The 27,063-nt window shown below is 43.3% G+C and overlaps 1 protein-coding gene across 12 annotated transcripts in view; it reads right to left on the bottom strand.

Moving 5' to 3' along the window:
• Positions 1 to 273: 273 nt before the first annotated feature.
• The window catches only part of lrrc7 (leucine rich repeat containing 7), a 79,382-nt gene continuing 52,592 nt past the window's right edge, over positions 274 to 27,063 (bottom strand). For 3 of the 12 annotated variants that reach the window (XM_030432538.1, XM_030432540.1, XM_030432528.1), the window contains 15 exons: positions 26,486 to 26,597; positions 24,281 to 24,494; positions 22,172 to 22,672; positions 21,003 to 21,227; positions 20,658 to 20,898; positions 20,015 to 20,365; positions 19,589 to 19,834; positions 17,952 to 18,164; positions 15,992 to 16,159; positions 13,755 to 13,874; positions 13,288 to 13,495; positions 12,162 to 12,427; positions 10,916 to 11,008; positions 5,799 to 5,873; positions 274 to 3,660 (listed from right to left, as the gene is read on the bottom strand). In XM_030432538.1, the coding sequence (XP_030288398.1) occupies positions 3,550 to 3,660; positions 5,799 to 5,873; positions 10,916 to 11,008; positions 12,162 to 12,427; positions 13,288 to 13,495; positions 13,755 to 13,874; positions 15,992 to 16,159; positions 17,952 to 18,164; positions 19,589 to 19,834; positions 20,015 to 20,365; positions 20,658 to 20,898; positions 21,003 to 21,227; positions 22,172 to 22,672; positions 24,281 to 24,494; positions 26,486 to 26,597 (3,144 nt within the window). In that variant the 3' untranslated portion in view covers positions 274 to 3,549. Of the gene's footprint in view, positions 3,867 to 5,798; positions 5,874 to 10,915; positions 11,009 to 12,161; positions 12,428 to 13,287; positions 13,496 to 13,754; positions 13,875 to 15,991; positions 16,160 to 17,951; positions 18,165 to 19,588; positions 19,835 to 20,014; positions 20,366 to 20,657; positions 20,899 to 21,002; positions 21,228 to 22,171; positions 22,673 to 24,280; positions 24,495 to 26,485; positions 26,598 to 27,063 lie in introns of all 12 variants that reach the window. The other 9 variants (XM_030432533.1, XM_030432539.1, XM_030432529.1 and 6 more) reach the window with 8 other exon arrangements.

Here is a 27,063-nt window from a genome sequence, read left to right as displayed (position 1 = left end):
CGTATTTAGGTCCCTGCTTTGCTTATTTTCCCGTCAATGCACCATATATTCCTTCACTCGTCTCACACCTCCTCACAACCTCCTTGGCACCTCATTTCTTCAAAACATTCTTCCTTTTTTCGTCAGCTCACTTCCCTCGTCCCTTTCTCCTTTTGCCTCTTTGCCTTTCTCCTCACAACTCTCTCTCTTTCTGAGGCGTAAGAACACATAGAGCAGCAGAAAGAGAGATGTTGCCACTTCCTAAAGACAGAGTTCAGTGCACCAGGAGGAAGCCAGATTACCAATAGTGACATTTTTATTATTTGTACAATAGAGACTTTAGTACATTATTCAAAACACTTCTTATATACTGAAAAAATGGTACGTCCCAAAGCCCAAAATGGCTCTAGTATAATCGCTGCACAGCATTTTTTCAATTTTATACATATATTATTTTTTGTAAAAACTGTATCTTAAATAGTATGTACAGATAGCGTCTGCAAAATGCATTCTAAACACATGATATATATTATATATACTTCTGCAATTACATTTCTCCGCATTAATACTCAAACTTAAAACTGGAAGGATTTCAACTTGCATGAGCAAATAAATAAAGAAATAAATAGTTCTGTTAAAATCATCACTAAAATTTGTCCAACTTATAACTCGACAGCGTTTTTCTCTCTTCGGAGGTCAAAGTACTTTTTGTCACACAACAGAAGAAGCAGCATTCAAGTTGGGTAGGTGTAGGTACTGCAAAAGCATGAGTACATTCACAATCAATATGAGTCATTTTAAATTGGATTTCATTCACAGCTATGTACAGTGACACCGTCCTCAGCATTTGTTCAGCTCTTATGTAGTTTAAACACATAGAAAATGACTGTTTTTATAGCCATATACATATATATATAATATATATTTGTATAACACAAATTCACAATTACAGTAGAAATACATTTTATACAGTTTTGGATAGTACATGTGTAGGTATCCAAGTCATACTGTGCGTACTTCCATCCATAACTTTGTTATAAGTGTCATTATTATAAAATATCACAATTTTTGAGCAAAGCTTAGGTATATCAATATATTTAGAAAGAATTACCTGAAACATGTAGTAAAAAATAATTATATTATCAAACCTTTTTCTCTGTTCTCATCACAATATCTTTGATTTTTCAAACTCTAAATAGGGTTGGGTGGGTACCTGTGACTGAGATCTCTCAACCACAAGACCACACTGTGCCATTTTGTGTCCCTTAAATTGAATTAACTAAATTCTAACGCTTATTAAGAGGGTCGACACAAAATGGGCACAGGATGACTCTGTCATGTCAAGTAAAAGTAAAAGACAGTGAAGGATGTTTTGCTCTGGATGAAACATCAGATATTTTACAGAACAGAACACGACTCCCCGTCATAAAACGTCTTCAAGACACGTGCTGCATTTACACGAAGACAGAAAATGAATCTTTTCGCTCTTTTTCTGTGGCTTCTTCTGACATGTCAATACAATTTCTGAAGCATGACTACGATAGTAAGATTTTATAAGACCACACTTACATGGCTTCAGAAATCTCTCATATAATCTCAGCCTCTACATCAGAGTCTACATTACTTTGTTTTCCCATTCCTCTAAATGTCTTTTTTCCAAACACCACCATATTCCCATATAATTCTGAACACTGGCCAAAAAAGTTGGCAAATCTAAATTTCCATGTACACTTTGTGTCAATTAGCATCTCCTCAAGTTCAAAAAGTTACAGTGTAGTGCAGCCAAAAGTCTTTGTGACACAGATCTGATCGTTCCCTGATTGTCTAAGAGGGAAAATCGGATTCACTACAGATTTGCCCATTGAGACACCAACACTGTGTGTTATACCTTATCGATTCTCTTTTCTCTTGTCGCTTTCTACAGGGAGACGAGAGGTGAGGGCACTTCAGCTGAGCGGGTGCTTGCCGAACGTTAAGACCAGTTTCCCGACATGCTGCTGCTCGCACTGTGTGCAGATCAGATCTGGGCCACAAAGAAGTAAAGCTCTGATGTTTTGGGCCTGTGTAAATACAACCAGGGAGGGGCAGAGGGTCCATATGTCACCAACTATAGAACATCAGTCTCACTGAAACTCAGTGATATAATACATCTAGAGTCCTCCACAGAGTAGAGAACCCTAGAAGCCAACAAAAAATGGCTGGCTGACAGTGACCAGTGATTTGAAAGCATGCTGTAACTTCATCATACAACTCAAAAAGCTAAAAAAGGGATGTTAACAACGCTGTAACAACACCAGAAAACAGGACCTCAAAATATGGCACAGGTATCATGAATAATGTTGCAGTGTGTGTGTGTGCGCGCGCGTGTGTGTTTGGTTTTTATAATAGCAGTTGAATTCTAAAATCAGGCTAGAATATAAACAGGGCTTCATTATGCAATATGTGTTGCGTATGGGGGCACATACGTCTACCGTATGTGTGTTTGCCTGGTAGTTCATGTGCACGGCAGTGTGTGTAAACATTAGCATGACTCGCTCAATAGATGGCACTGCAGGAGTTAGGCTCTGCGGAAAATGTCAGTGGGCCGAGCCTCAGAAATATTGCTTTAGCTCTTTTCAGCACAGCTGTGCAAGCAACAATTTTTGAAACAAGAAAAAAAAAGTAGCAGTGATGAACTATGAACAGTGTTTTCTTTACAGAGAAAAAACCAGCGGTATAGTATAGAAAATCATCCATTTGGAGAAATTATCCCTGTATGTTCATAAGAGAGAAGTCAGAATGTGGTTTATCAACAATATCTATATTAACCATAAAGTTTTTAGAGCTGTCTGCCCAGGCCCCAAGGAGAGTGCAGCTCTCAAAAGCTGCAGCTCTATGTATATATACACAAGGCAGAAAGTCTTCATTTTTCAATTTTCTGTACACTGGAGGCAATAATAACTGCAGGACAGAAGAGAAGACGGCAGAAAGAAATAAAATACGGGACAGTGACGGAAAGAGAAGAAGTAAACCGAACAGAAGACAACAGAAAAGAGAGGAGACGAGAACCGGACAAAGCAAAGAGGAGCGATGGAGAACACAGAAATCATGTGCTACACCGAATAAAATCATCAGAAATCTACCGTGGACAGCAAAAAAAAAAGGCATAGGAGAGAAAGCAAAAATATCCCGAAACCAACAAAAACAAACTATTCAGACTGATCAATCAGATGACTGCCTAATTAACAAACCAATCACAAAATCCAAACTGCAGCAGCCCTGTAGGAACTCAGAGTGTAGAGTCCTCTCGTGGTCTGTCCGGTCGTCGATCAGGTCCCTGACCGCCGGTAGACAGAAGAGCCGATATGTTTCCTATGGTACATTTGGCACTAGTATTTGCCTTTGGTCCAGCAATAGGCAAATAAACGTCTGTGTGTTCCCTTAAAAAGGTAAAAAAGGCGGCTCATTTTTCAGTTCCACAAGCCCCCAGCGGAGGTCAGGTGGGGTGGCGTGGGATGGCGATGAGCAGAGTAGAGAAGCGTTGTTGTGTTTGTTTGTTTGTTTGTTATAAAACTAATTTTTTTTTTTTTTTTAGCGCGTGCTGCTGTCTCTCAGAACCGTCAAGTCCACCGTCCGCTGGAAACTCTTCAGCAGAGAGACGGCTGTCTCGTGCTCCATGTGTAAAAAACTATGTCCGTTAGCCTGCAAGGCAAACACGCAGCACAGTCAACAGCATGTGTGTGTGTGCATGTATGTGTAGATGTATGTGTGTGCACTATATCCATATGTGTGTGTGTGTGTGTGTGCATGTGTGTTTGTGCAAGGATGGAGGGTCACTGCCATCATTATCTCAGTAACACATCACTGTTGGGGAAAAGAGAGAGGAGAGTAGGAGCTACACAGTCATGCTGTAGAGAGAAAGGGGGTAAAGACAAAAAAGGGCTTTTAGATGAGTTCATCCAGCTAAACTTTACATCTGTGGAGAGAAGATGAAGGGGGAGGAGGGGGGAGGGACGCATGAGAGGAGTGAGAGATGGAGGGTGAACTGCGGGGGGTTTAAATCTGTCACGGTAAAACACTGACATCTCATTTTGACTCGCTGTACAAATCCTTTTGGGCCCAATTCTACTTATAGCCTACTTCTTTGAAAGAACAGCTACAGCAGATATATAAATAAAGGGAATATTTATATGTAATTGCTATTTATTGGTTAAACTGGGTTGAAGTAGTTTCAGTAACTATTGTCGCATCTGGGAACGTATCACTTCAGGGTGTCACAATACATCATTTGGGCGTTAAATTCAGAATGCACTCGTGTTTGCTTTTCACAACTTCACTGTACATTTAAGAGAAACAATCTAGTAATGTGATTTAGGGCTCCACGACACTGAAAAATAACATACTATTTTATGTCCACACTCGTCCAGTGTGATCCCAGTCTCCAAAAAAAGCCCCGCGACCATGACTAGATCCGAAAAGACGGCATTTGCAGCCTTTTCAAAGCTGAAATCTTCGCTGTAGTTGCAAAGCTAGAAGTATTGATGTGCAGCCGGTCTGAAGTGGGTGCAGAAGCTTTACAACAAGGGTGTAAATACTGTCTTTCAAGTCCATTTGATATCTCTGGGTTTCTGGAGACTTGGATTACGCTGGATGAGCTGTCTGGAGCAATTTTATGTTCTTTTTATTTTTTATTTACATTTTAAAACATCTGCTTCAGTTGTTTAGGAAAGTGCTCCAGAAAACGTCACCCAACTTGTCCTTGGCATGGGTAGAGTGGATAATAAACTGGGGATGCACGATACAGATCGGACCGTTATTTACATCAGCGATTATCGGCAGATAATGAAATTAAAGCTGATAAATAGAGCCAATAATACAAAACCAAAGTGCTTTAGTTGACTTAACAAGTGCAGCATTAACACAAACTATGTGGCAGTATGCACCTTGAAATTGGTTTGCAGCTGCAAGTTAACACAGAGAATATGAAAAACAACAACAACAACGCTGTTGTGGCATTCGCGCTGCTGCACCTGCAACGTAGACAAGAGCCACACATGCCGTCACTGGAGCGGGCGTTGTTTTTCATGTTCAGAAGAAGACAACATAATTGTAACTTGCAATATGTGTTCCACAAGTGTTCAGAGAGGAGGGAAAAAAAGTGTCTGAGTTTAACACAAATTTTTTTTTAGAGCTATGAATCAAATACAGGTTATGAACTTTTATGTAAAATACATTAATGTGAAATGATAATTATTATCGGTTGGCAATGGCCGTGAGAAGCCTGTTATTATCAGTATCGGCTGAATTAATCCATATCGTGCATCCCTATAATAAACTTTTTTTCTTCGAACTGCCCCTTTGCATCTGCTTCTGGCTTTCTAGCATGTGTTTTAATTTGACAGTTTCATAATAAAAGTGACAAAACCATTCTAAACAACATACTGTATCCGGCTATTCCAGTCCCCCTGCGATCTATAGCTCAAAATCTTTCACGGCGAGTAATGAATGTATGGGCGGGAGGGGGTGCCATGCTGGAATTCTGGACCAACAGGTAAACACAAATGCAGGATTTACAGGCAGTGAAATGCTTAAATCTGATAAACTCTTGTATGCTAGATAAAAACATCAAGTAAGATAAGACTTCTGTTGATTTGTGGTCTGTGGCTCAATCTCTGCCGCTAATCAGTGTTTGTGCACCTCTGTTGCAGAAGGTAAAGTGTGCCTGCTCATTCCCACCACATGCTCTGCCACGCTGCTTATACAATAGGGGAAGGGTTGAGGGAGGGAGAGAGGGCAGTGGCTGTTTCTGGCCCGTCTGATGATGAGTGAGAGGATGTTACCTGCAGTATCTTGTCTCCGGGCTGCAGGGCAGAGGCGGCGGGCCCATCATGCTGTACCCTAGTAACAAAGATACCCTATAAGTCAAAATGATACACCGTTAGGACAACACAGGGACACGATGGTTTAGAATCTTTGCCTTTCTCATTCTCATCTCATCATCCACCCCCCTAAAAAAAAAATAAAAATCACATTTCTGCCAAAAAATATATGGGAATTTCACCAATGTGTTCTCTTCGTTCTAAATTTAGAGAGGCATGCAATGCATGATGGTAGGATTTTAGCAAATTTTAAGTGCTTGAGTTGACTTCCTATTGGCATCCATCTTTGAAATTTGCAGAAGCTGAGTGATACATCCTCCCAAAAAAAGACAAAATGGATTATCGTCTGTATATACAGATAAGGACTTGGCATAGATAGACACGATGTTAGAAAGAGAGAAAAATAGATATACAATAAATATATATAGAATAGGGGAAGAAGAATAGGTGTGGGATGGATACTGACTAGAGGAAAGAAGTAGGTGGAGGGGAGGGCAGAAGATAGTTCATCCCCCATGTTTTCCCTCAATAACCCAAGGCAGAGATTGTAAAAACACCAACATCTTTTCACTCGGAGCTGAAAGATGTTTTTGGACACAGAAAGTGTGGGACAATGCGGCCGTGTGGCCGCGACATGGTTCAACGGGGTCGTGCACGTGTTGAACACACAGTAGGTGAGTTGAACAGGTTAACGTGCCACAAGTGACACCAGTTAGTGAGAAACAAACCGATGTAGTCTACTGCACTGTTAGTACTACATCAATGAGTGAATGCGAGAACAAACACATATATTGCATGTTAAAGAGGTGTGTATACCAGGAGCGTAACTTCGATTACTATTTCATTACAGTGAGCTTCACATGTGTGTAAAATCAAACGATTTTCATGAAGTGGCTCTGAAATTGTTTCATTTTGTATGCAAAAAAAGGTGCAAAATATCCAAATTTATGACAACTTACACACACATACACAGAGCGCGGACTTAAACACGTAACGCCATGTGGAGCTCACAGCATACTACAGTTGTGATTGTATGCAGCTGAGAACTGTTAGTCACAACAACTCAACATTTGACACTTTAAAGCAGTTGCACACAAAGCTGCAATGCCCTGCAAAAACCTCCCATTTTCAATATTTCTGAATTCAGCAGCGCACATAATTTCATGGCACTGCTAAAGGAACAGTTCACCCAAAAGAGAAAAGTAATGCGTTTTCTACTCATCCAGAACCCCCCCGCGCAGCAGTCCACAAAACAATTCTGGAGCCTCCAAACAAAGCAGCGTTGAAACATTCTCCTAATCAGCTGAAGTAGACGGGGACTTGTCTCACGCAAATCATGAAAAAAAACAAGGAAAAATGTTCCCGTCATCCAAGTCTCCAGAAGCCCTAAAATCCCAAAATGATTTAAATTGGCATTATTTACAACCTCGACTTGTCATCAAGCTTGTGCAGCCGCTTTAGCTGAGGTTCCAGAAATGTTTTGTGGTTTATGAAACTTTACCCAACTTTCCATCGACATGCGGATGAGTAGATCATGCTTGATTTACATTTCTGGATGAACTCATCCGTCAAGTTTGACCACAAGCTCATAAACTTTGTTTCACACAAGTGGGCTGATGTCAGTCGTCAGTATCAGACAAAGGATAATAATGGCGGTAAGGTCTTTGCAGCACGGACGTCAGCGTGTTATTGGTAGCAGCTCAGTGTGCAAGGACAGCACATTAAGCAACAGCAGGAACAGAAAATTTGATTTTCAGACATCCATGACATAGATCTGAGTAAAAGTCCATGTTCTGTTCCTCAAAACCCCCTCTTCTGTTCTTAGACCGAGCCAGAGGAGCTAATACATCAAAGCCGGGGATCCCTCTCCTGTCAATACAGGCACTGAGTCACCGTCTTTACTCCCAAAACCCTAATTAGACACAAGTGAAATTAACCCGGTAGCTTAGTGCTCCACAGCTGTTTTTTTAAGTCGAACTTAAAAGATCAATCCCATTTCTTTTTTTTACTGAAACTAATAATGACTTCTAGCAGTTCTCACAAAGGATTGTGAAACATTAGGAAACCCCTGGAGGATCTAAACTTGATTGATACATCGTGGTAAGGACACTCTGTTTTGTAAATCATCAGCCTGTCTGAATAAGTTATTGGTATATTATCCTGTGTCTACAAAAGAAATACATGCGAATATATTAGATATTTCAAGTAATATGATAAGAAATATGTGTTGTAAAAAAAAAAGGAGATTGTTGTATACGTTTACAGATGATTTAAAACTAAAAGCTTTTGTTAAGATTAGGATTATAGTTTCCGTCATTTGAACAACAAATATGCACTTTTTATAGTGAAATATTTAAAGCGGCTGAATTGAAGTTAGTGAATAAAACAAAATAAATGATAAAGGATGTTTTACAACAATAAAAATCACTGATTAACCTGGGCTTCAAGTGATTTCCAGCCCAGGTAAATCAGAGGTTGGCTGCACACACAGATGACCACAAGGGGGAGCCACAGTCCTGTGATACATCAGTGGCTGTAGTAGGCTACAGGGATCAGCGCCACAGATGTATAATTTATCACTCAAGCTGTTTTGATACACAGTCCCTTTTAACTATTTAAACCCTCGCTCAGCTGAGCCTTAAGTCTGCCCTTCATTAAGGGAAAAACAAGACTGAAATGGCAAAGTCCGCTCTGACAGTCACAAATGTACCTGTATGTGAAGAGAAATGTGGATAAACCCAAGTGAGTTCACATAAGGAGGTTGAGAAAAGATGATAAAAGCAAAAATCAAAAGCATCTGCAATTGTTTGAGCTAAAACTGCCGCGAGTTGACAGCCAGTGGAGAAATGAGAGAACTCTACGGCTAAGATGTCTCACATGTGTGGATGGAAATAACAAGCGGGGCAGAGTGAGGACAAGGTGACTCAAAGGAAAATTTGGTGTCGACAGATAAAAGCTGTTTTTGTATCATGGTGACCCTGACGGACGGAAGACATCCACCCTGTGTGACCAAGTGTGACCCTGTGGGTGCCACGATGTATATACATATATCCCCCCGACTCCCCAAGGATTATGAAGGCACGACCCACCCTGCTTTGCCCCTGATTGACTTCCCCTAACGATATTTCCACAAGTCTCCCGTACCTAAACCTTACCAGTCCAACCAGCTAATGCGCCTTTTCCCCAACACATGTGCTGGCTCAGCTGGACTCGGCTTGGCTCAGCAGTCAGCCCAGCGCAGGAGGGATTTGCACTTCTAGTACAGCAGTGCTCCCCATTTGAAGCTGGTACTTAGATTGTGATGCGTTTGTCTTCATTAGTGGTAAAAGAAGCGGCTGTTCTTACTCCCCGCATTATCGTAGAATCGCAGCTAACACAGCTATGCTAATTCTTTGATAAACGTGGTTTGTTTCCTGTATTTTTTTTTTTAACAATGAAAGTCCCCTGTTATCTAGTTATTTAAAGCCTTTACTATGAAGCAGCAAAATCAGGAAATGTAGGGTTTCCACCAGCCGTGACTCCTGAAACAGCTGACAGCAAACACGATGAAAAAGTCGAATAAAGAGGACGTCTGAAGGTAGAAACAGGGACACACGGGACAAACTGAAGACATTCAGTCAAAAGTGCGGAGGTGAGCAAAGACATACATGACATACAGTTCGTATCACACTGGTTTCAGGACAACTAAAGGCACATTTCACTTCAGAACATCTCACGTTCACTGATGTCACGGCAGATACCCAGAGGAGCGGCAGGAGCCTGACGGCTGACGTCACCATTTACATTTCACTGAAACTTTAAAAAAGCTACATGGTGAAGGCAAATGTGTAATATTGCAAAGTGTTCTGCAATATCCACTTAGCCTTATCAACCTGGAGTCTGTCTCTTTCTACACCTACATCATATCTAATATACTATTCCATACCTTTCAAATATACTGCATATGATGTAATTACTCGACAATATGCTGAGGAGAATCACTTGGGAATGCTAATCTGCACTGACTCTACTTGCGGTCCCTCCAACATGGCATTAATAATGGACAAACTGCAGCTGGTGGAAGCTTTATGGATACAAATAGACGTGGGAATGATTAAATAACTGCACATCAGCAACTGAGTCACTGCTTGTCTACATAAAACTTAAGTTAAATGATGAATTGACAGTTTCTGTATTATCGCTTCACACCCCCGACTTAAATGAATTCGCCATTGTCACATGGGCCGCGCAGAGGCTGACTGTTTAAAGAACTCCTCTTGTAAGCTCTCTATTTATAGACCAGCTGTCTCGTCGGTTACTCAACATCTGAATAACAGTCAGAAAAATCTGCCATACTTCCCGTCCCTAGATCAAAGTGTCGAACATCTAAAATCACCCACGGTGTCCCAGAACTAAAGCAGCCTTCCTAAAATAGCCGTCAGAGCTCCGCGAGCAGCCTCGCTCCGTTAGACTGACTATAGCAGCGTGTTTCTAGGACAGACTGCCATGTGCAGCAGGCCTGGGGGATCTGCAACCCCAACAGGCTCTTGGTGCAGGCACACGCTGACAGAATCAAAAACCCGAAAGTAGGAATGATAAAAAGAGTTTGGCATATCTCGCAATAACACATCGTGTATGCACGTGGGCACCAATCTATTTATGAATGCTGAAATATTCAAGTCTTTTTGCTGTAACTTAATTTTACACGAGACCTGCGGAGGAGACGAGGACACTGAGGATAAACCAAATACAAGAAACACACGACTGATGAGACCTTGCCAAACTCTGGTTTTCTTTTCTCTGCGGTCCACCATCATGTTCGGTGATGCTAACAGTGACTTCAAATGTTTCAGGAGGTTAAGTGCTGTATCACACCTCAGGCTTCTTCTCCCCTTCAAATCACAAACCGCCGTTTTTCCAACAGTCTGTAGTATGAGATCACACACTCAAAGTTAACCACGTCAACTGCTGCCCGGGAGACAGACAGACATACGGACAGAGAGACGAACGACTGCGGTAACGAGCAGCAGTTTCCATGGCAACTCTGAGGTAAAGCCGGGGAGGCTGTGATTGGCTGGCAGGCCGGGTTCGGGTCGTACCATGTCGGAGGGTTTGAAGGGGTTCCCCTGGCCGCTGATGCCACCAGAGATACTGAAACCAAGACCAGGGTTCTTCTCTATTCTCATACACAACTAGAGAGAGGACGAGGAGAAAAAAAAAAAGGAAAGACAGAAAAAAACAAAAAAGGAAAAGAAAGAAACACAAGTGAAAGTGAAATACAGAGATCATAACAAATCTCCACACAAGCAGAGAGCAGACAACATGCACAACAGTGGAAGAGTGCTTTCATGTGATGTGTGACACGTTTTGGCAGCTATATTGGAGGTCCTCAGTTCTTTGGCAACAACAATGGAGCCACAAATATCCTTGTCAGAGTTTCTCAATTTGGCATAATGAACGCCGTCTCATACTAGGGAGGGAAAAACAAAAACCCTGCAGGACGATCAGCTGATCCGGGTGGTGTGAATGACTTCATGTTCCTACCTAAACTGGTACACTGTTCTCCATCTGTGAAAAATCTCCGATTTAGAACTACGCCTCCGCGGCTTTTTCGAGACCTGCTTCTTCACAAACCGTTGCTGTTAGGTGGCTAAAATTACACCGAAATGTCCCATTTACTATGATACTTTGTGTCCTTTAGGTAACAGCTTGTCAGCCTTATGCGGAGCCTTCTAAATGTACTTGCCAGCGTGAGCATGCGATCTGGTAACCATCCCTTCCCGTTGTTAACACGTCGGACCTGGGTAGCTGGTTAGCGTTAACCACCACTGCTGTGTTCAGCTGGCAGGTTGGTCACGTTTGGTTCTGAAAGCCATCTGCAGCTCGTGTTGTTTCCCTTTTACCATTTGTCTGTCGCTGCGTTCGCTTGCGAGCTGTGTGTTTGCATAGTCTTATTATGCGCCTGTCACTCATTTCTGAAGTGTTTTGAATCACACCAGGCGCACTGATTTAATTGACTGATGCAGCAACATTGTTCAGGTGAGCCGTGCCGACTCTTTTAAACACCTGTTTTGCAGCAGGGCCGCAGCTGAAGAACTCTATAGTCAGTTTACGCTGTCACAGTTACCTACATGGAGGAACACATTTAGCTTTTCAAATCTTTCACCTTTACCTTTTCGTGTAACATTCCACAAAACCAATATCCTCCTTAACCTAGTTACTATATATTTAGCCATCATCTGAGCGCAGCCCATTTTCAAACAGACCTCCAAGATAGTGTCGGACGCACAGACAGGTGGCGACAGACAGACAGACAGACAGACAGACAGACAGACAGACAGATACCTGTTCCTGGTAACCATCCGTGCTCTTCTGGCCTTTAGTCTGCAACAGGCAGCGAGCGCTCTGGGGCCGTGGGTTGGTGTGGGTCATGACAACCTGGTTGCTATGGACCATGCCCTGGTTGCCGTGGTACTGGGGGTTGGTGGCGGGGAGGGAGGACTGATGGGAGGTGTGGGAGGAATGGGGGTTGTACTGGGGCTGGTTCCCAGACGGGGACATAGCCATGGACATGCCAGAGCCGGGGTAAGCCTGTCCGGGAACAGAATGGCCTGGACGCCAAAAAAAAACAAAAAAACAAACTGGTCGCATCAAACAGTCTGAGTGAGACTTCCTACAATTGATGAATGTGAGAAGCTTCTGATTTGAGACGCATGGCACGCATACTTAATTTTACACTTAGCAACTAATGTAATCTTACTGGCTGTCAAATTGTTTACTGGGGGGAATTTGATAAAACTCCTTATGCCACAGTACCTTAAACTAAATGTAAGACAGAAAAAAAATGTTCTGTGTTGCCACACAAAGTAACCAGAAGGCTGCTTTTACATGTCATCTTTGCGTACATCTTTAAAACAACAGCGATGCCGTGTAAAGCGGAGTGAATCTGCCCTGCACTTTTTTCTGTATCTCCATGTTAATGTGTTCACGCGCGATGAACAAAAAACTCATTTGCTTCCAGCTGAGGCTGAAATAAATGCTGCAAGAGCTCGACAAATAAGAGATGTTCAGTGCTGCAAGCCGAAACCTTGTACTTTTGGAGAGTACTTCCCCCGAGCAGGGACTTTTTGGGGGCTAAAACAATGTTACAGGAACATAATTTAGACACTGCTCCCTGCAGTGGAAACGCGCTCAATTCACAGTAGTAGTTCAATAAAAACAAGGACACCAGGCTACGCTTACTGGCTCACAAATGCCAATGGTAATCCCTGGTCTGCTTAGATTACATGACTCTTGGTTAATTTTAATTGTTATGGATTTGGAATTTGTTTCAGATTTCATGCTGTGACTGGATGTGACGATATGATTAGATGCCTGCTCTTAACCCCAATCATTTCGTTTTATATATTCAAATCATACAGCTTCTACAACTCCTACAAATGAACCATATTTGAATTTTAATAACATTTACCTTGAGACATGTTGCCTTGGTACTGTCCCCCAGAGGGAACGACTGATAAGGGCATCCCTGGTTGGTATTGGCCGCCTTTGTTCATCATGCCGTCATAGACCTGCTGCCCGACCACACGATGAGGCGTGGTGGACGAGGAGGAGGTAGAGGAAGTGACGATCATGTGTGTGTTGTGTGATTGGTGGGAAGGGTTGTGGGGGTGGGCATTCTGTGGACAGAGGAGGGGCACGTGAGACACGCTCACATTCGGAGGAATGTACACAAGAGATGCTTATTTATTTGCATTTTCAAGACTTGTAGACAATTTCCTTGCTTAGTTCAAAGCCTCAGGGTCCCCAGTTATGGAAACATGTATAGACTGCTTTCACAAATCTACATGCAAAATACATTGGTTGCTAGCATATTGCCGCAATTAAACAAATTATAACTAAGATGAAATGGTTCACTGATCAAAAAATCACTAATACCTTCTTCATGAGATTGTCAGGTGGGACGTCCCTCCTGCCAAGTGAGTAGGGAGCCCACTGGTTGCTCCCCGACAAGCCCTCCTGGTCATTATCCAGCATGGCAGCCTGTTGAGAGGGGGTCTGAGAGAGAGACAGAGACAGAGACAAAGAGTGAACATTACTAATAAGGAACATTTACTGTAACTTCAGTAAGTAATCCATGTACCAACCTGAGTTGGCCTGCCTGAGGTTCAAGCAGATTTAAATCAAGGTTAAGAGAGCTTCTGTTCTTTCAAAGATGGCCGACCCAAGTTGGTGACTTGGGTCGGCCATCCACCAACCGAAAGCATTATATGAGACTCAGCAATCAACCATCTATCTCCACAAGTGCTTACTGCAGCATTAAGTATGCACACTGCAGGGCTGTAACATCTTAAAAAATAGATGGTGAAGTAAAGTAAAATGTTGTGCAATGTGATGCAGCTGATAAACAAACAACAATCGAATTAAAAATGTCAGTCGCTACTGGTTCGTGCCTTTAAAGGTGTTCACACTTATAACTGTGGCTGTTTTCTATTTTCATCGAGTGGCATGTAGTAAAAACCTTTATAATTAAACTCACAGTATGTAACCTCTGCATTAAAAAAGTTGTGTGAGTGTTGTGTGCGGGAGGCTGAGCCGCTGCAGCTACTCAGAGCCGGCCAACTGCTGGGAGGAAATTAACTATACTTCATGAACGTGCTGTTACAAAGAGGAGAGGGGGAAGGAAAAGAAGACAGAGAACCAGAGGTGAAGGCTGAGTTTAGTGAGCGTTGACTTTTAATGTAAACACACAGACACACCCATGGTGTGTGTGCCGTAGCTCGTTAGCTTACGGCTAATGCATAGTAAATCGATTTTGCTTCTAGCATCTATGGGTCAAACAAACACTGCACGAGTAACGGAAATAAAAACAAATGATCGCGCAGTTAAAACTTGCTTCGCTGATGGTGAACACGCCACTAAACAACCACCACTGCTGATTCAAATCTGATGCGACTACGCCATCAATGCTCACAGACAAGGTAACGTTTTAAAGTTTAATCTCATTCTTCGACTTCCATATATCTGATGTGGCACCAGGCGACCAAGTGAAAGGCACTGCTACTTTGAATGTACTTTGGGATTTCCCTAGGTTTGAACATTGTCGGAAACATCTGGGAAAGTTTAAGTAAATCTTTAATAAAAACAAGTAAGCTGACCCCATGGCAAGCCCTAAAACCAGTGAATGCTGACACGGCTCCATGTGTCAGACAAGAAAGATCAGCCTGTAGATTGGCATAATACAGTTACGACACTGAAGACAAATGTCAATCAGTGTCTGGTGTTTGGATAACCTCGAAAGGTGGAGAGTGTTTCATAGTTGGGTCCAAGCGATTGAAATAGCAATCCATCGCCAGAGTTCGATCATTTCATGCTATACATGTCGATTCAAGATGCTTTCAGTCGTGTTCAATCAAACCAAAGTGTATCATACCCAGTAGGGCTGGGTATCACCAGGTACCTTGCGATACGATACTATCACGATATTTTGCCCACGATAACGATAATATCACGATACAGCGATTCTGCAATAATCGATATATTGCAAGGAATTTCATCCACGATACATCACGATATCTGTGTCACTGAAGAAATTCAGAATTTATTGACTGCACTGAATCCATTTCACAGGAATTACAAAACATTGTCAATCAATTTCACATGAATGACAGCCAAGTAAACAAAGAGTATATTGCACAGTGTCTCTTCTTAACACACACACTGACTACAACTATCATTAAATATCTATATGTGTGGGTTTTAGAGCTACTTAAACCATTTTTTTTAATTTTATTTGGTTGTATACCTATGTCTGAATAAAGATAAAGCTGTCCTCCGAAGAGGGGTGGTGGTGGTGGGCCAAAAAAAAAAAAAAAAGTTTTTATTTTTATTTTATTTTTATTTTTTTTACATTTTTAAATATCGATTTTTGGCACCAGTGTATCGATAACGTACCTCAAGACGAAATATCGCGATATATCGTAGCATTGATATTTTGGCACACCCCTAATACCCAGTTCATCTAAATTAGAATAGAAATAATGGTACATGGTTAAATAATAGTTCATGGTTGCTGCAGTTGGGTGAACAGGCAGTGGCAGCTATTCTCTATAATTACCTATGTGTGCAGTAATAACAGCAGTACCAGGGTTCATTGTTCTCACAGGGATACTCACAGCGTTAGCAGATGGAGGAGGAGGTAGTGGCAGCCAGCGGCCAGCAGGGGGCTCATGCTTAGTGTTATTGTAAAGGTTAAAGTTCAAAGTGCTGCTGCGCCCCTGGCCGTGACCCCCGCCCTGACAGAGCATGCCCAGCGTGAGCGTGTTGTGCTTTAGGACACCACTCTGATTGGAGAAGACAACATCACATGACATGGGTGAATGTAGAGGGGGAGGGGGCGGAGCCTACACAGCGGGCCGGCAGCGTTTTGACAACACACTGTGAGCTCCACAAACAAATAAACAAACATCAATAACACAGATAAAACAACAACAACAACAACAACAACAGTGCAGAGTCGCTGAAAGCACAGAGAAATGTTAGCTAGTGAACGGTCAATACACACACAACATTGTGTCATACAAGCAACAACTGGTGGATCAGTTCATTCTATCAGTGTGTGAGCCTTTCATTTAGTTATGTATATGTGGAAAACAAATATTAGTGCGATCCCTGACTGAAAACTGACAACCACAGGGTTTTATTAGGTCAAACTGTTAAACTTATACGCTTCAATGCCGTGTCATCTTAGCACAATCGCACAGCCCTGTCCAAACGTCTACATTGTGTGTTTTGATTTGATCTTACAAGGTTTGCACCGTGTGACAGGCCAGGAGGGTCGTAACACCGTACGACCAGACTATTACAATTCTGCTTCTTTTTTTTTTTTTCAAAACTGTGCTCCATTCTGCTACCTCTGAGTGTCTTTGTCTGTCGAGGCTCCGTTGTCTGATTAAAGAATTAGTTTCACATTTTGGAACTGCTGGGAGTTAGATGAGAGGATTGATGGCACTCTCATGTCTGCATGGTTAATACAATGCTAGAGCCGGGAGACCTGAAGACAGGAAACAGCTAGCCTGGCTCTGTCTAAAGGTAGAACAGTATACCTATGAGCACCTCTAAGGCTCCCTAATTAATGTGCTATAGCTTGTTTGTGTAATCCGTGTAAAACACCTGAGGGTAGAAACATCGAGTTATTCTTCTGCAGGGGTTATTCAGTGGAACTACTTCTTCACTGGGAAAGTGTCTTATTGCTAATGTGAGGATGTTACACAGTTCAGGTTTTTGTACAGATTTGTACAGTAAGTGAGTCAGGGAGCTTTAATCATGCTGGCTGTTTGTTTAGCAGAAGGGTTGCAGTTTGCAAGTCCTCTCCCTGCTAAGTTAAGGGGTAATCGCAATGTTTTAAAACAGTACGACCATTTTTTGTTTCACCAAAAACAGAAGTTATGTCACTCTGCTCAAAGCAACCAGACTCCGTTGAGTGAGTTGCTGGTCCACCGCTGCCTCAATCTGTTAGTTTGCTTTTACTTTGTTAACATGTTAAAACACCTAAATCACACAACAGATGTTTCTGGTGAAACAAACAGTATCTTACTATTTACCAAAATGGTTGAGGGATCCTCTGTTTGTGATCCAAAATGTTATCAGATATGCACTAGGGTTAGTGGACATGCTCCAAAGATTACGTTGCAGCCATTGCAGCTCGCGGACCAATACCAAAAACTTCCAAAAAGTCATTTTAGGTCAGGTTTAAAAATACCAGAATGATGTCTAACCTGTTGACCTCCTGCCATGTCATCAGTATTTCCAAAAAACTTACTAAACTATTTAAAGATTCCACTCTTTCCTACATCAGTAGCTGCATTATACATCCCACTAGAATTATCCAGGATGACTTTTCACTCAATTTTGTTGAATTATTCTTAAGGACACATATCGAGCAGTGATTGTGCAGTCGGTCAGGCTGACAGAGCGACAGTGTGGATGGGACACACATGCAGCCGGACACATATCTGCTCAACCTTACAACACAGACTTACACAGATACAGACAGGGAGGGCCTCCGAACGCTGTGTGTTTGCGTGTTGGTGTGTGTGACTCCTTCGTAAGTGTGTCTGTATTGCACTGACATACCCTGTCCAATCGCTTGGCCTCTATGTGCCTGAGTAGCTGTTGCCTCCAGTCGGCAGGCATCCTGGAGGTGATGTCTTCAGGTTTCTGTGGTACGACAGGTCTTACTTTGATGGTGTCATCGGACGGTTTCTCGGGGCAGGTTGCCAGAGTGTAGTCAGGGGGCATCTTCTCCAGCAGGGCAGCCATGGTAGGACGGGCTGACACTGGACGGGCCTGCGGACACAATGATCTTATAAATATGATAGGGACTTGACAGCGATACAGTGATTTTATTGGAAGCTGCACTAATCTGGATTTTTCTTGATTTTTGCATTACCAGTGGAAAAAACGCCAATGTGTACGTGAAAGGGGTTGCTAGGAGTGGGCAACCCATTTAGAATTAGCACCAATTTTGCAGTTCCCCTCAAGTCCACGGAGCTTTTGGGCACTGCTCTGACAAAGTAATGTAATATGTACACACAAAGTTTAGAAGAGCTGCAGGAAGGGGTATCGCATTTATCAGCTAAAAATGTTGATTATGGCTGATTATTCGATTTCAACTCCTCTAGATGACCAGAAAACACATTTTCAAGGGAACGTCGGTGTTGTTCAATATGTATTAGATCTGTAAAAGGGCCACTGTTTGCTAATATGTTTGTCCTGACAACATAATGATGTAATAGAGTGTTTGATCTTGTGTTAACAGTTTGTTTGCACTGCTCCAAAGGGGCAAAAAAGTCAAGTGGGTTCAAAGAAACCTGCTTGTGTATCTGTACTCGTCAAAATTAACCTAAACGTGATGAAGCATGGGTGGAGTAGAAACCGGATGATTGTTCAAACGGCCGTCATGTTTCCATCACTACCAACATGAACACAACCAGATAACCAAATGACAACCAACACCAATGAGTGATCTTCTCTAAAAACAGAAAACAGCATTGGTAACATCCACATTTATAAATTAGCACTTAGATAAAGTAACTGCCATCCCTAGAGCCAGTCCGATGTGGCTAATATGGACCACTGTTAAATTCAGTAAAATGGCAGTGTAGTCAATCTAAGTATCCTGTGGTGTCGCAGAAGGTCAATGACACTTCCAGGCGCATGAGCACAAAGCCTGCAGTTACACAGACACTATTCTGGAGCATCATGGTGAAGACGTAAAGGTGAAGCTTTCTACAGAGCATGTACTGTGTTTTCCAGCCTCCACTTCTGGCCTCGTGCTTTGGGCAAAAGATGTTAAGGCTAGGACATGAGTCATAAGCTCATAGTTTCTTTCATGCTGAAGGAGCCAGATGAGGTGCTGTGCGGATCTGATCAGTATGCTCCCGGACACCTCTCTGTGGCTATTTTTGGAAAGTCTGACTTGAGGCGAACCCAGAACATGCTGAAGGGATTATTTATGGACATGGGGATGCCTTGGGAGCTGGGGATATGGCAGAGGCAAAGGACACCTTCACTACTCTGCTCAGTCTGCGGCTACAATGAGCTGGGCCCAAGTAATATATGGAATATGGATGAATTAAAATACTTCCACTCCGACATTTACATGCAGTGTTATATAAATCCTAATACTTATATGAAAAATTAGGCAGCACCTTCAAAAATGAACCAAACGAGCACCTTAAGTGTTTTAACTGTATCGACAGGCGGTCTACCTGAGATGCTCCGTAGGTCTCAGTGCTGTAGCTCCTGGCAGACAGGGGGCGGCGCTGAGTCAAGCTCTTGGTCGGATAACCAATCATTGGCTTCTTCTGTTCCTGGTAGGTGGGGTAGTCGTCATCATAGCGACCGTTTCTCTTGTTGTGCAGCATCTGGCTCTGACTGTCGGCCATGTTGGTGACAGCAGAGTGCTCCATGGGGGTGGAGTAGGCAAGAGCCCGACTGTAGAGAGGGGGGTCCGCCTGAGTGAGACAGTGACACAACAGAGGGTGAATGCTAGATTGGTGCATGTGACGACTAATATGCTGCCGAAAGACAAAAGCAGAGGCGTATTATTAGAAATACTTTTGTACTCCTGGCCTCACAACTATAATACACTGATACAAACATAAACATCATTTTGCAGGGAAGGGATCTCCTACCTGCTGCCTGTACTGAGCTTCCTGCAGCGCCTCCTGCTGGGCTTCATGGACTCTGCGGAACAAGGCGAGCTCTGTAGAGCTCACCAACGAATCGGCTCTCCTTAGGAACCCTGGCCTCGAGCGCTGCGATGGGATCGGCTGCTGCTGCTGGCTGGACGGACCGTCCTGGTTGATTGGCGACTGGGGGAAAGAAAACATCTCCAGCGGTGGATACGCACGATACCGAGGGCTCACCAGCTCCTTGGGTAATGTCTTCCCTGGTTGATTGATGTACTCCAAGGCCTTCGATGAGTGGTTGACATAGTCTGGTGTGTTGGGGAAGGGGGGAGGGACCCGACGGTCCATGGTCACCTGATTGGTTAGAACAGCTACCGGTTAGTCCATGAAAGGCACTGTGGGTTACGTATGCTACTCCAAAAAATGAGAACCCTAAATAATTTGATATAGAAAATGTTGCATATGTAATTGGAAGATTGTGATTGAGACGTTGAGTTTTAGCAGCCCTGTTGAATGCCATGTGAAAAGGAAAACAATGTTCCATAAAAGCTGGACATGTAAGAAGGCATTTTTGAGAGATGATTTGTCAAAATCAGGTTCACAAACCACTGTTACCACCCTCGAGTGGCCAAGAAATGCTGCTAACCTGGGGGTTGTAGTTGTGGTCGAAGTGATATGCCTTCTGTGGGATGGCAGGTTTTTGGTTCGGCTGGTTCTGGTTGCCGTGTCCGTGTCCATGTCCGTGTCCCGGGAAGCCCAGCTCATCGTCTAACATGGGGGCGGACTGTGACCGGGACATGCTGGTCTGCTCCATGGAACCCGGCAACTCTGGACGATCCAGACTAGTCTGCTGCTCGATGGATGAACTGTAGCTGTCCATGGGGATACTGTATTGAGACCAGTGAGAGGAATCAGCAACACCTTGACCTACTGAGTTACTCCTTGGTGCTCCTATTGTTCTAAAGTAAAATAGCAACCAGGCCAAACCCACCTGTAAACCTTGTAGGAGCCAATGTCGATCTCATCGATGCTCTGCGACTTCTTAAACTTGGATCTCGTCTCCCTCATCATGGGGGACAGGCGGTCTGAGCTTTTACTCATCACCACAGTCACCTTGTTGCCCCCGCTGACGGTTAACTGATCCTTCCTGTTCTGGTCCCCCTGATTGTTGTGATACGTCCAGCTGCCAGGTAAAGGCCCTGCGCCTTGCTCCATTCTTGGAGGCAAAAAGCATGGTATGGTCAGAGCGTTACACTAGTATGAGCCCAAAGAATGAGCTGAACTAGAGCAGTGTGAGAGTTAACAGTTGAAGGAGAAGACAGGACCATGGCAACGGTGGCCTAATAAGTAGTCATTAAATTTCGACTCCATTAGTCAGTCTATTTGAACAGCTGACAAAATGTGGGTGGCTATTCAGAGGTCTGGAACCAGGTCAGATTTAGTAATAATGACATCTGAATTCAGCCTGTCATGGTAAACAAGTTTTCGACAGATCACACGTACCTTGTATCATCTTCAAATAATTTTTCAAATAATAATAACACAGGCTGGCACAATTATTTTTGAGAAAATATATCGTCCAACAAAAAAAGCTTTTGCATCAGGCCCGATCACAAATGAAGAGTTTTTGCACAAAAATCCCAATCTGGGATGACTTTGGGTTTTGAATTTGACTGTGGATTATCTACAGCCAACATCAGTTGGTTTATAATACTGCAGTTATACTACTCACAGAATCAAAATGCTGAAGAAATTACAGAAATGTAAGGGATTCAATTTACAGTTACTTAAATGTTAGGAAATAAGAAAAGGTTGAATTTTGAGAGGCAGGACCCAGCAAATTGTTTGCTATTGTTGTTCGTGAACGAGCATAAATGTTTAATTCATTATGTGTTGACTGATCAACTGATTGCTTCAGCACTATCTGAGAGTGACTTAAGATAACGCTGGAAAGCTTCAAAACATAAGGTATGGAGCACTAGTTCTCAGCAATTTACTATATTAACCCAAGAATATACTGGTTGACTCATCAAAATACTGCACCATTCACCAGACAAAGAAGGGTACAACGGTTGAAATAAGAAACATGCAAACCCTGGGGGTCATGAAGTCTTCCATATAAACATATGCACATATAAAGTATAACTGTGGCTCAGTTACCTTGAGTCTATGTCCTTGCGGTCAGGGTTGGGGCTGGAGGAGGGCGTCATGTCCAGTTTGGAGGGAAAAGCGGTTCGATCCTCCAGTGGGCTGGGGGTTCTGGTCCAGTTCTGCCAGGGATTCTGAGATGAAGGTCCGGATTGCGGGTCATTGTCCGGATTGGAGCGTTGGTTGCTGTGGAAGGGGAGCGTCTGAGTGTCCAGCTCTAGAGGGACTCCTACGATTCGCTCTTGCCTGAGGAGGGGGCGGCGCCCGTGTGTTGACTGGCTGCGGGGTTTGGAGCCCAGCGGTGGGTTTCCCTGACTCCCACCGGATGAAGGATCCAGGGGAGACTCCTCTGCGTCGAACCCTGTGTTGTCGTAGTGAGGGGCCTCGGACCAATCAAAAGGCTCGCTCAGTGGACGTCGATCTCCGCGCTGCTGCAGGGTTCCTGATGGAGGGGTTTCTCTCTGAGATAGCAGAGGCTTGGAGTCAATGGGCTTGGGGAATGACTGAGCCAGTCTACAAAGACACAACATATTAAACAAAAATTATACGGTGGCAAATAATAAAATGAATTATACTGGACTGCCATATTACATTATTATGTGCTGTATATTTTATCAGAGCCAGTGGGCACTGGGAACAGCGTAACTTGGTCTCCCTCTCTCTGATGTCTCGCCGAAAGATCAATTTGGCCAACAACCATGCTTGTTGTAATTAATGCTTCTGAGAGCAGCATTGAACTGAAAATATTAATGCCTTCAACCTCCTTCACTGGCACTTGCAGTTTGCAAATACCACATGTTTCACAAGTACACAGATTGTGATCTGTACATCACCCCAGGGCATGTGAAATGACAACTCTAATGTCAAAAAATACCAAAGCCAGCTTTCACCCGCAGGGGCTCAGTAGATAAAAGGAACGGCACAAGAAGAATCAGGACAAGGAGTGAGTTTTTAACATTATCACATATGCACTACTGGTGGGGCAATGGAAAGAGTTACTGTTCAGTTACTATTTGTGTATCTGCTGAAAGGAACATAGGACTCAAGCTAACAAAAAATCAAGCAACTTGTGCAGTTTGTACCACGCTAGTCTTTTGATCAGTCAAGGGGCTAATGTTAAACATATATCTTACATGTTTTTTCTGTAACGATGACTGCTACATCAACCTTCCCCCATTTTCACGGTTGTATACGTGTAGAGACATGAATGGAGATATATACCCATACCGTAATGAGAGACCCGTGGGACACGCTCAGTTCTAAGCTAGCGTGACCGTAGTGGTATCATTTTCCGGCATTTTTTATCAATTCTCGTGTTTAAAAATGGTCACATTTTTGTCCAAAGTCTGTGTAACAAATGGCATCAACCCAGAAATTGCTGCAGCAACATCGAGCATGGGAATGGCCATCAGATGCTTTCATAAAATTAAGGGATTCTTATCAAAAGTTTATGTCATGTGTTGATGTAAAAGAAAAAAGAAGTTTGATATCATTACTGTCTCCAGGCTCCAGTCTTCAGCATCTCTGAGGCTATATTGAAAACGCCATAAATATAGCAGGCAGCGTAAGTCGAGATGTTTGTTGCTGTTTATGGCTGCGGCATTTCTGATTAGAACTCAAAACGGCTTGGAAACTCTTTTAAATATTAGTTTTGGATGCCATTTTTTCGTTCCAAAACTGTCAGACTTTTTATCGCCGCAATCGGGGTAACAACTTCAGCAGCAGGGAGCGAGCGTCTCGGCTTCTTCTTTCTCGCGCTGGTGTAAAGAAAATCCTCTACACAGTGCTGAAAACTGGACCGGACAGCAAAGGTGGAAGAGAGCTGAGGGAGGGGAGGAGAGAGAACCCTGAACACAAGTCTGCAGCATCCTAATGAGTCTCCCTGACCTTGGCTGAGCGAGCAGAGAAACGAGAAAGACACAGAAAGATGGAGGGGGGAGAGGACGGACGGACGGATGGATGGATGGATTGAGTGATTGGAGCGATGGGTGAAGGATGGAGGAGATTGACGGATGGAAAGAGAAGAAGAGATGACAGACAGTGAGAGGGAGGGACGGTGATGAAATTGGACGGGAAGCAGGCGTGTGGTGTGGGTGTGTGTGTGTGTGTGTGTGTGCGTACCTGTTGGTCCAGTGCGTCTGAGGGGCCTGGTCCTTGTTGGGGGCCGGCAGGGCGGGAGCGTGTTGATGTGCGTGAGAGTGCGTGTGCGAGTGTGCGTTGGCGGGTGGGTTGGAGGAGCCGGAGGAGCCCTGCGAGGGGGAGTAGTCGGAATAGGTGGCCGAGGAGCCGCTGTGGTTGAGGCAGTGGAGCTTATCTACCTCCTCATCTGTCGACTCTGGGCGGAGGCAGATAGGGAGAGAGAGAGACAGACAGCTCCGTTCAGTGAAAATGTCACATCCTCTCGTCTTCTCTCTGATAGCCCCTCTTTTGAGTCTTTACGAGCGCTTAAGTGTCTTCGCCGCGTCTGGAGAAATCGGCCCGTGCTTGATCACGTCTGCTATCTTCTTTGTCACAACACAAGGGACATCGCTTGGGTTGGGAGACGTCTAAGAATACGTTCAGACAACCCAACACACACATTTAAATCCGCACTGACAGCAGTTTTTGTAAACAGCTCACTGGTTTCCAAATGATTAACGCGGACGTCTCCAAAGTATGATCGGGCACGGCTGATTTCAGTTTGAATATAAAACTCGAAATCAATCAAACATGCTGAATGGTTTTGCGTTTCAAGGGTTGCCCCCAATATCAACTTCAAAATCACGTTTGTCCTCTCACCTGTTGTGCTATTTATCCATTTAGACTGTTTGCAGTAAGTTGAGTTTTGGAGATGTCAACCATTAAGATGTCTGCCTTCTCTGGAAATTGATGGAACTAGATGGCACTCGGCTTGTGGTGCTCAAAACTCATCGCAGCAGTTTCATGTAGGGAACTATTTTCCTTCCACTTAACTAGACCCGACGACTGTTTCACCACACGGAAGAAAGCACGCATCTACTCATGGACGAAAGGCTTGTTGCTCGTGACAGCGCAGCACGTAAACATTAACGCCATCTGTGCAGCTGAGCTGTAGTGTTAGCTCAGTTAGCCTCTTGGCCATGAGCAGACACCCATTTCCTTCTGTGCAGTGACTGGTCGTTTGGTAGTTTCTACAGGATGCTGCTCACAACAAGGTTGTGTAAATAAATTTTCCCTGTACCTTATTGAGGTTTTAAAGCATTTTTGGGTGTTTCCAACACCACAAGTTAGGCGCCATCTAGTTCCATTTCATTGGAAAGAAGGCAGACGTCTAGGGGCGGCATCTCCAAAACTCTGCAACTAACACCAAAACAATCTAGATGGATGAAGAGACGAAAAATAAGATAGACTTTTAACTATGTCAAAGATTATAAAGCCTCAACTAAACCAGTGTGTCCAGCCCCATGTTTCAGTCGGATTTCAGTGAAGCCCGTTCACTGTATTACACACAATGAGGTTGAAGGTTCTCTTTTCTTTCTGTATCGTATCATCTCTTCCTTAACCCAGATTGCTGTAGTGCTCTGATTATATGTTTAGACGTTATTGAGTCCACTGCACTGACGCAACACATGGCCTGGTTATAAAAAAGATGGGTTTTTTAAACACTTTTTTAAAATCTTTATTTGCACCAACTGGTCCAACTGAAGTCAAGAACCTCTTTTGGAAAGGACAAATACAACAGTCGCAGGAAAAAATAACATAATAATATCAAACCTGCAGGGGAATGAGTCCAATGTATTGCGATCCTGACAAACCAAATTAAAGACAGCTCCTTAATAACTTTGCCATGAGATCTTTCATTAAACATTGACACTCATGGAGACAGACAGTTGTTTGAGTTTTAGTTATTAACACGGAGTTCGTCACAGAGAAGAGATACTCATTTCTTTGGTTGAGTAAATGGGATCAAGGCATTCGATTACTTTATAATATTAACAGAATCTTGATAGGGCAGAAAAATGAGCTTTGGGCTCATTAATAAAAATGACTTGCTTTTAGTCTGATGGAACTGAGGCCTTCTGGGCAAAATCAGTAAAAAAGGGTCAAAGCTGAAAGCTTGAGGCTTGACGACTAGAATCAAGATTCACTCGAGAGGTTTCTGGTATTCCCTCCTTCTGTCTGTTACGTGCTGAAATTAATCGGCTTACCACCATGACTAATTAGTGGACACTATTACAACATGCCCCGAAGCGCTTTTACAATAGACCACACCGAGTGCGTGCATGTGCGCACACGTGTCCGCGTGTACGAGCCTCTTTGTGTTCCGTTCGTCTCCATCTCACTGTACATGCTGTAATCAAACAGTACCTTTCTTGTCCTTCCCCAGCAGCACCACCTTTGGTTTGTACATCGGTGGCTCCACCAGGGTGGGCCTCATGTCGGAGATACGGATGTCATTGGGAGAGCCGCCCATCGAGTCCTGCGGAGAGACAAAGAACCGCAGGTTGACATCAGGTAACGGCAGCTCAGTATGACAGCACTGGCATAAGCAGCAGCAAGAATCACCTAGTGTTTAAAAAAGTTGTCAAGAATGTAATGAAGAGATCATCAGATTTGCACTAAATTTGAAATCTATAAGGCTAGTCTGCATCAAATAAACAGTAATATGGCAAGTATTTCACAGTGGCCGGTATATCTAAATATAGATATACAGTCCTGCCAACAGCGTCATACTATTCCACCTACCGACCTGGCCTACAGGTGGAGGTGATACACCAAGAAACGCAGCAATGACAGGGAAGAAGAAGACTGTTTGCTGGTAAACATGGATGTAACCAATGAAGGATTCAAAATGTGTTTTTTTTTAATAAATCATCTTCGCAAATGTCTTCTATCACACTTCATTATTAGCTAGATAACTGTAAGGATAACAAGAGAACAGAAAC

This window comes from Sparus aurata, chromosome 11, assembly GCF_900880675.1.
Source record: "Sparus aurata chromosome 11, fSpaAur1.1, whole genome shotgun sequence".
Lineage (NCBI taxonomy): Eukaryota > Metazoa > Chordata > Actinopteri > Spariformes > Sparidae > Sparus > Sparus aurata.
The sequence above is the reverse complement of the archived record's forward strand: the minus strand, read 5'-3'. Positions and strand labels throughout refer to the sequence as shown.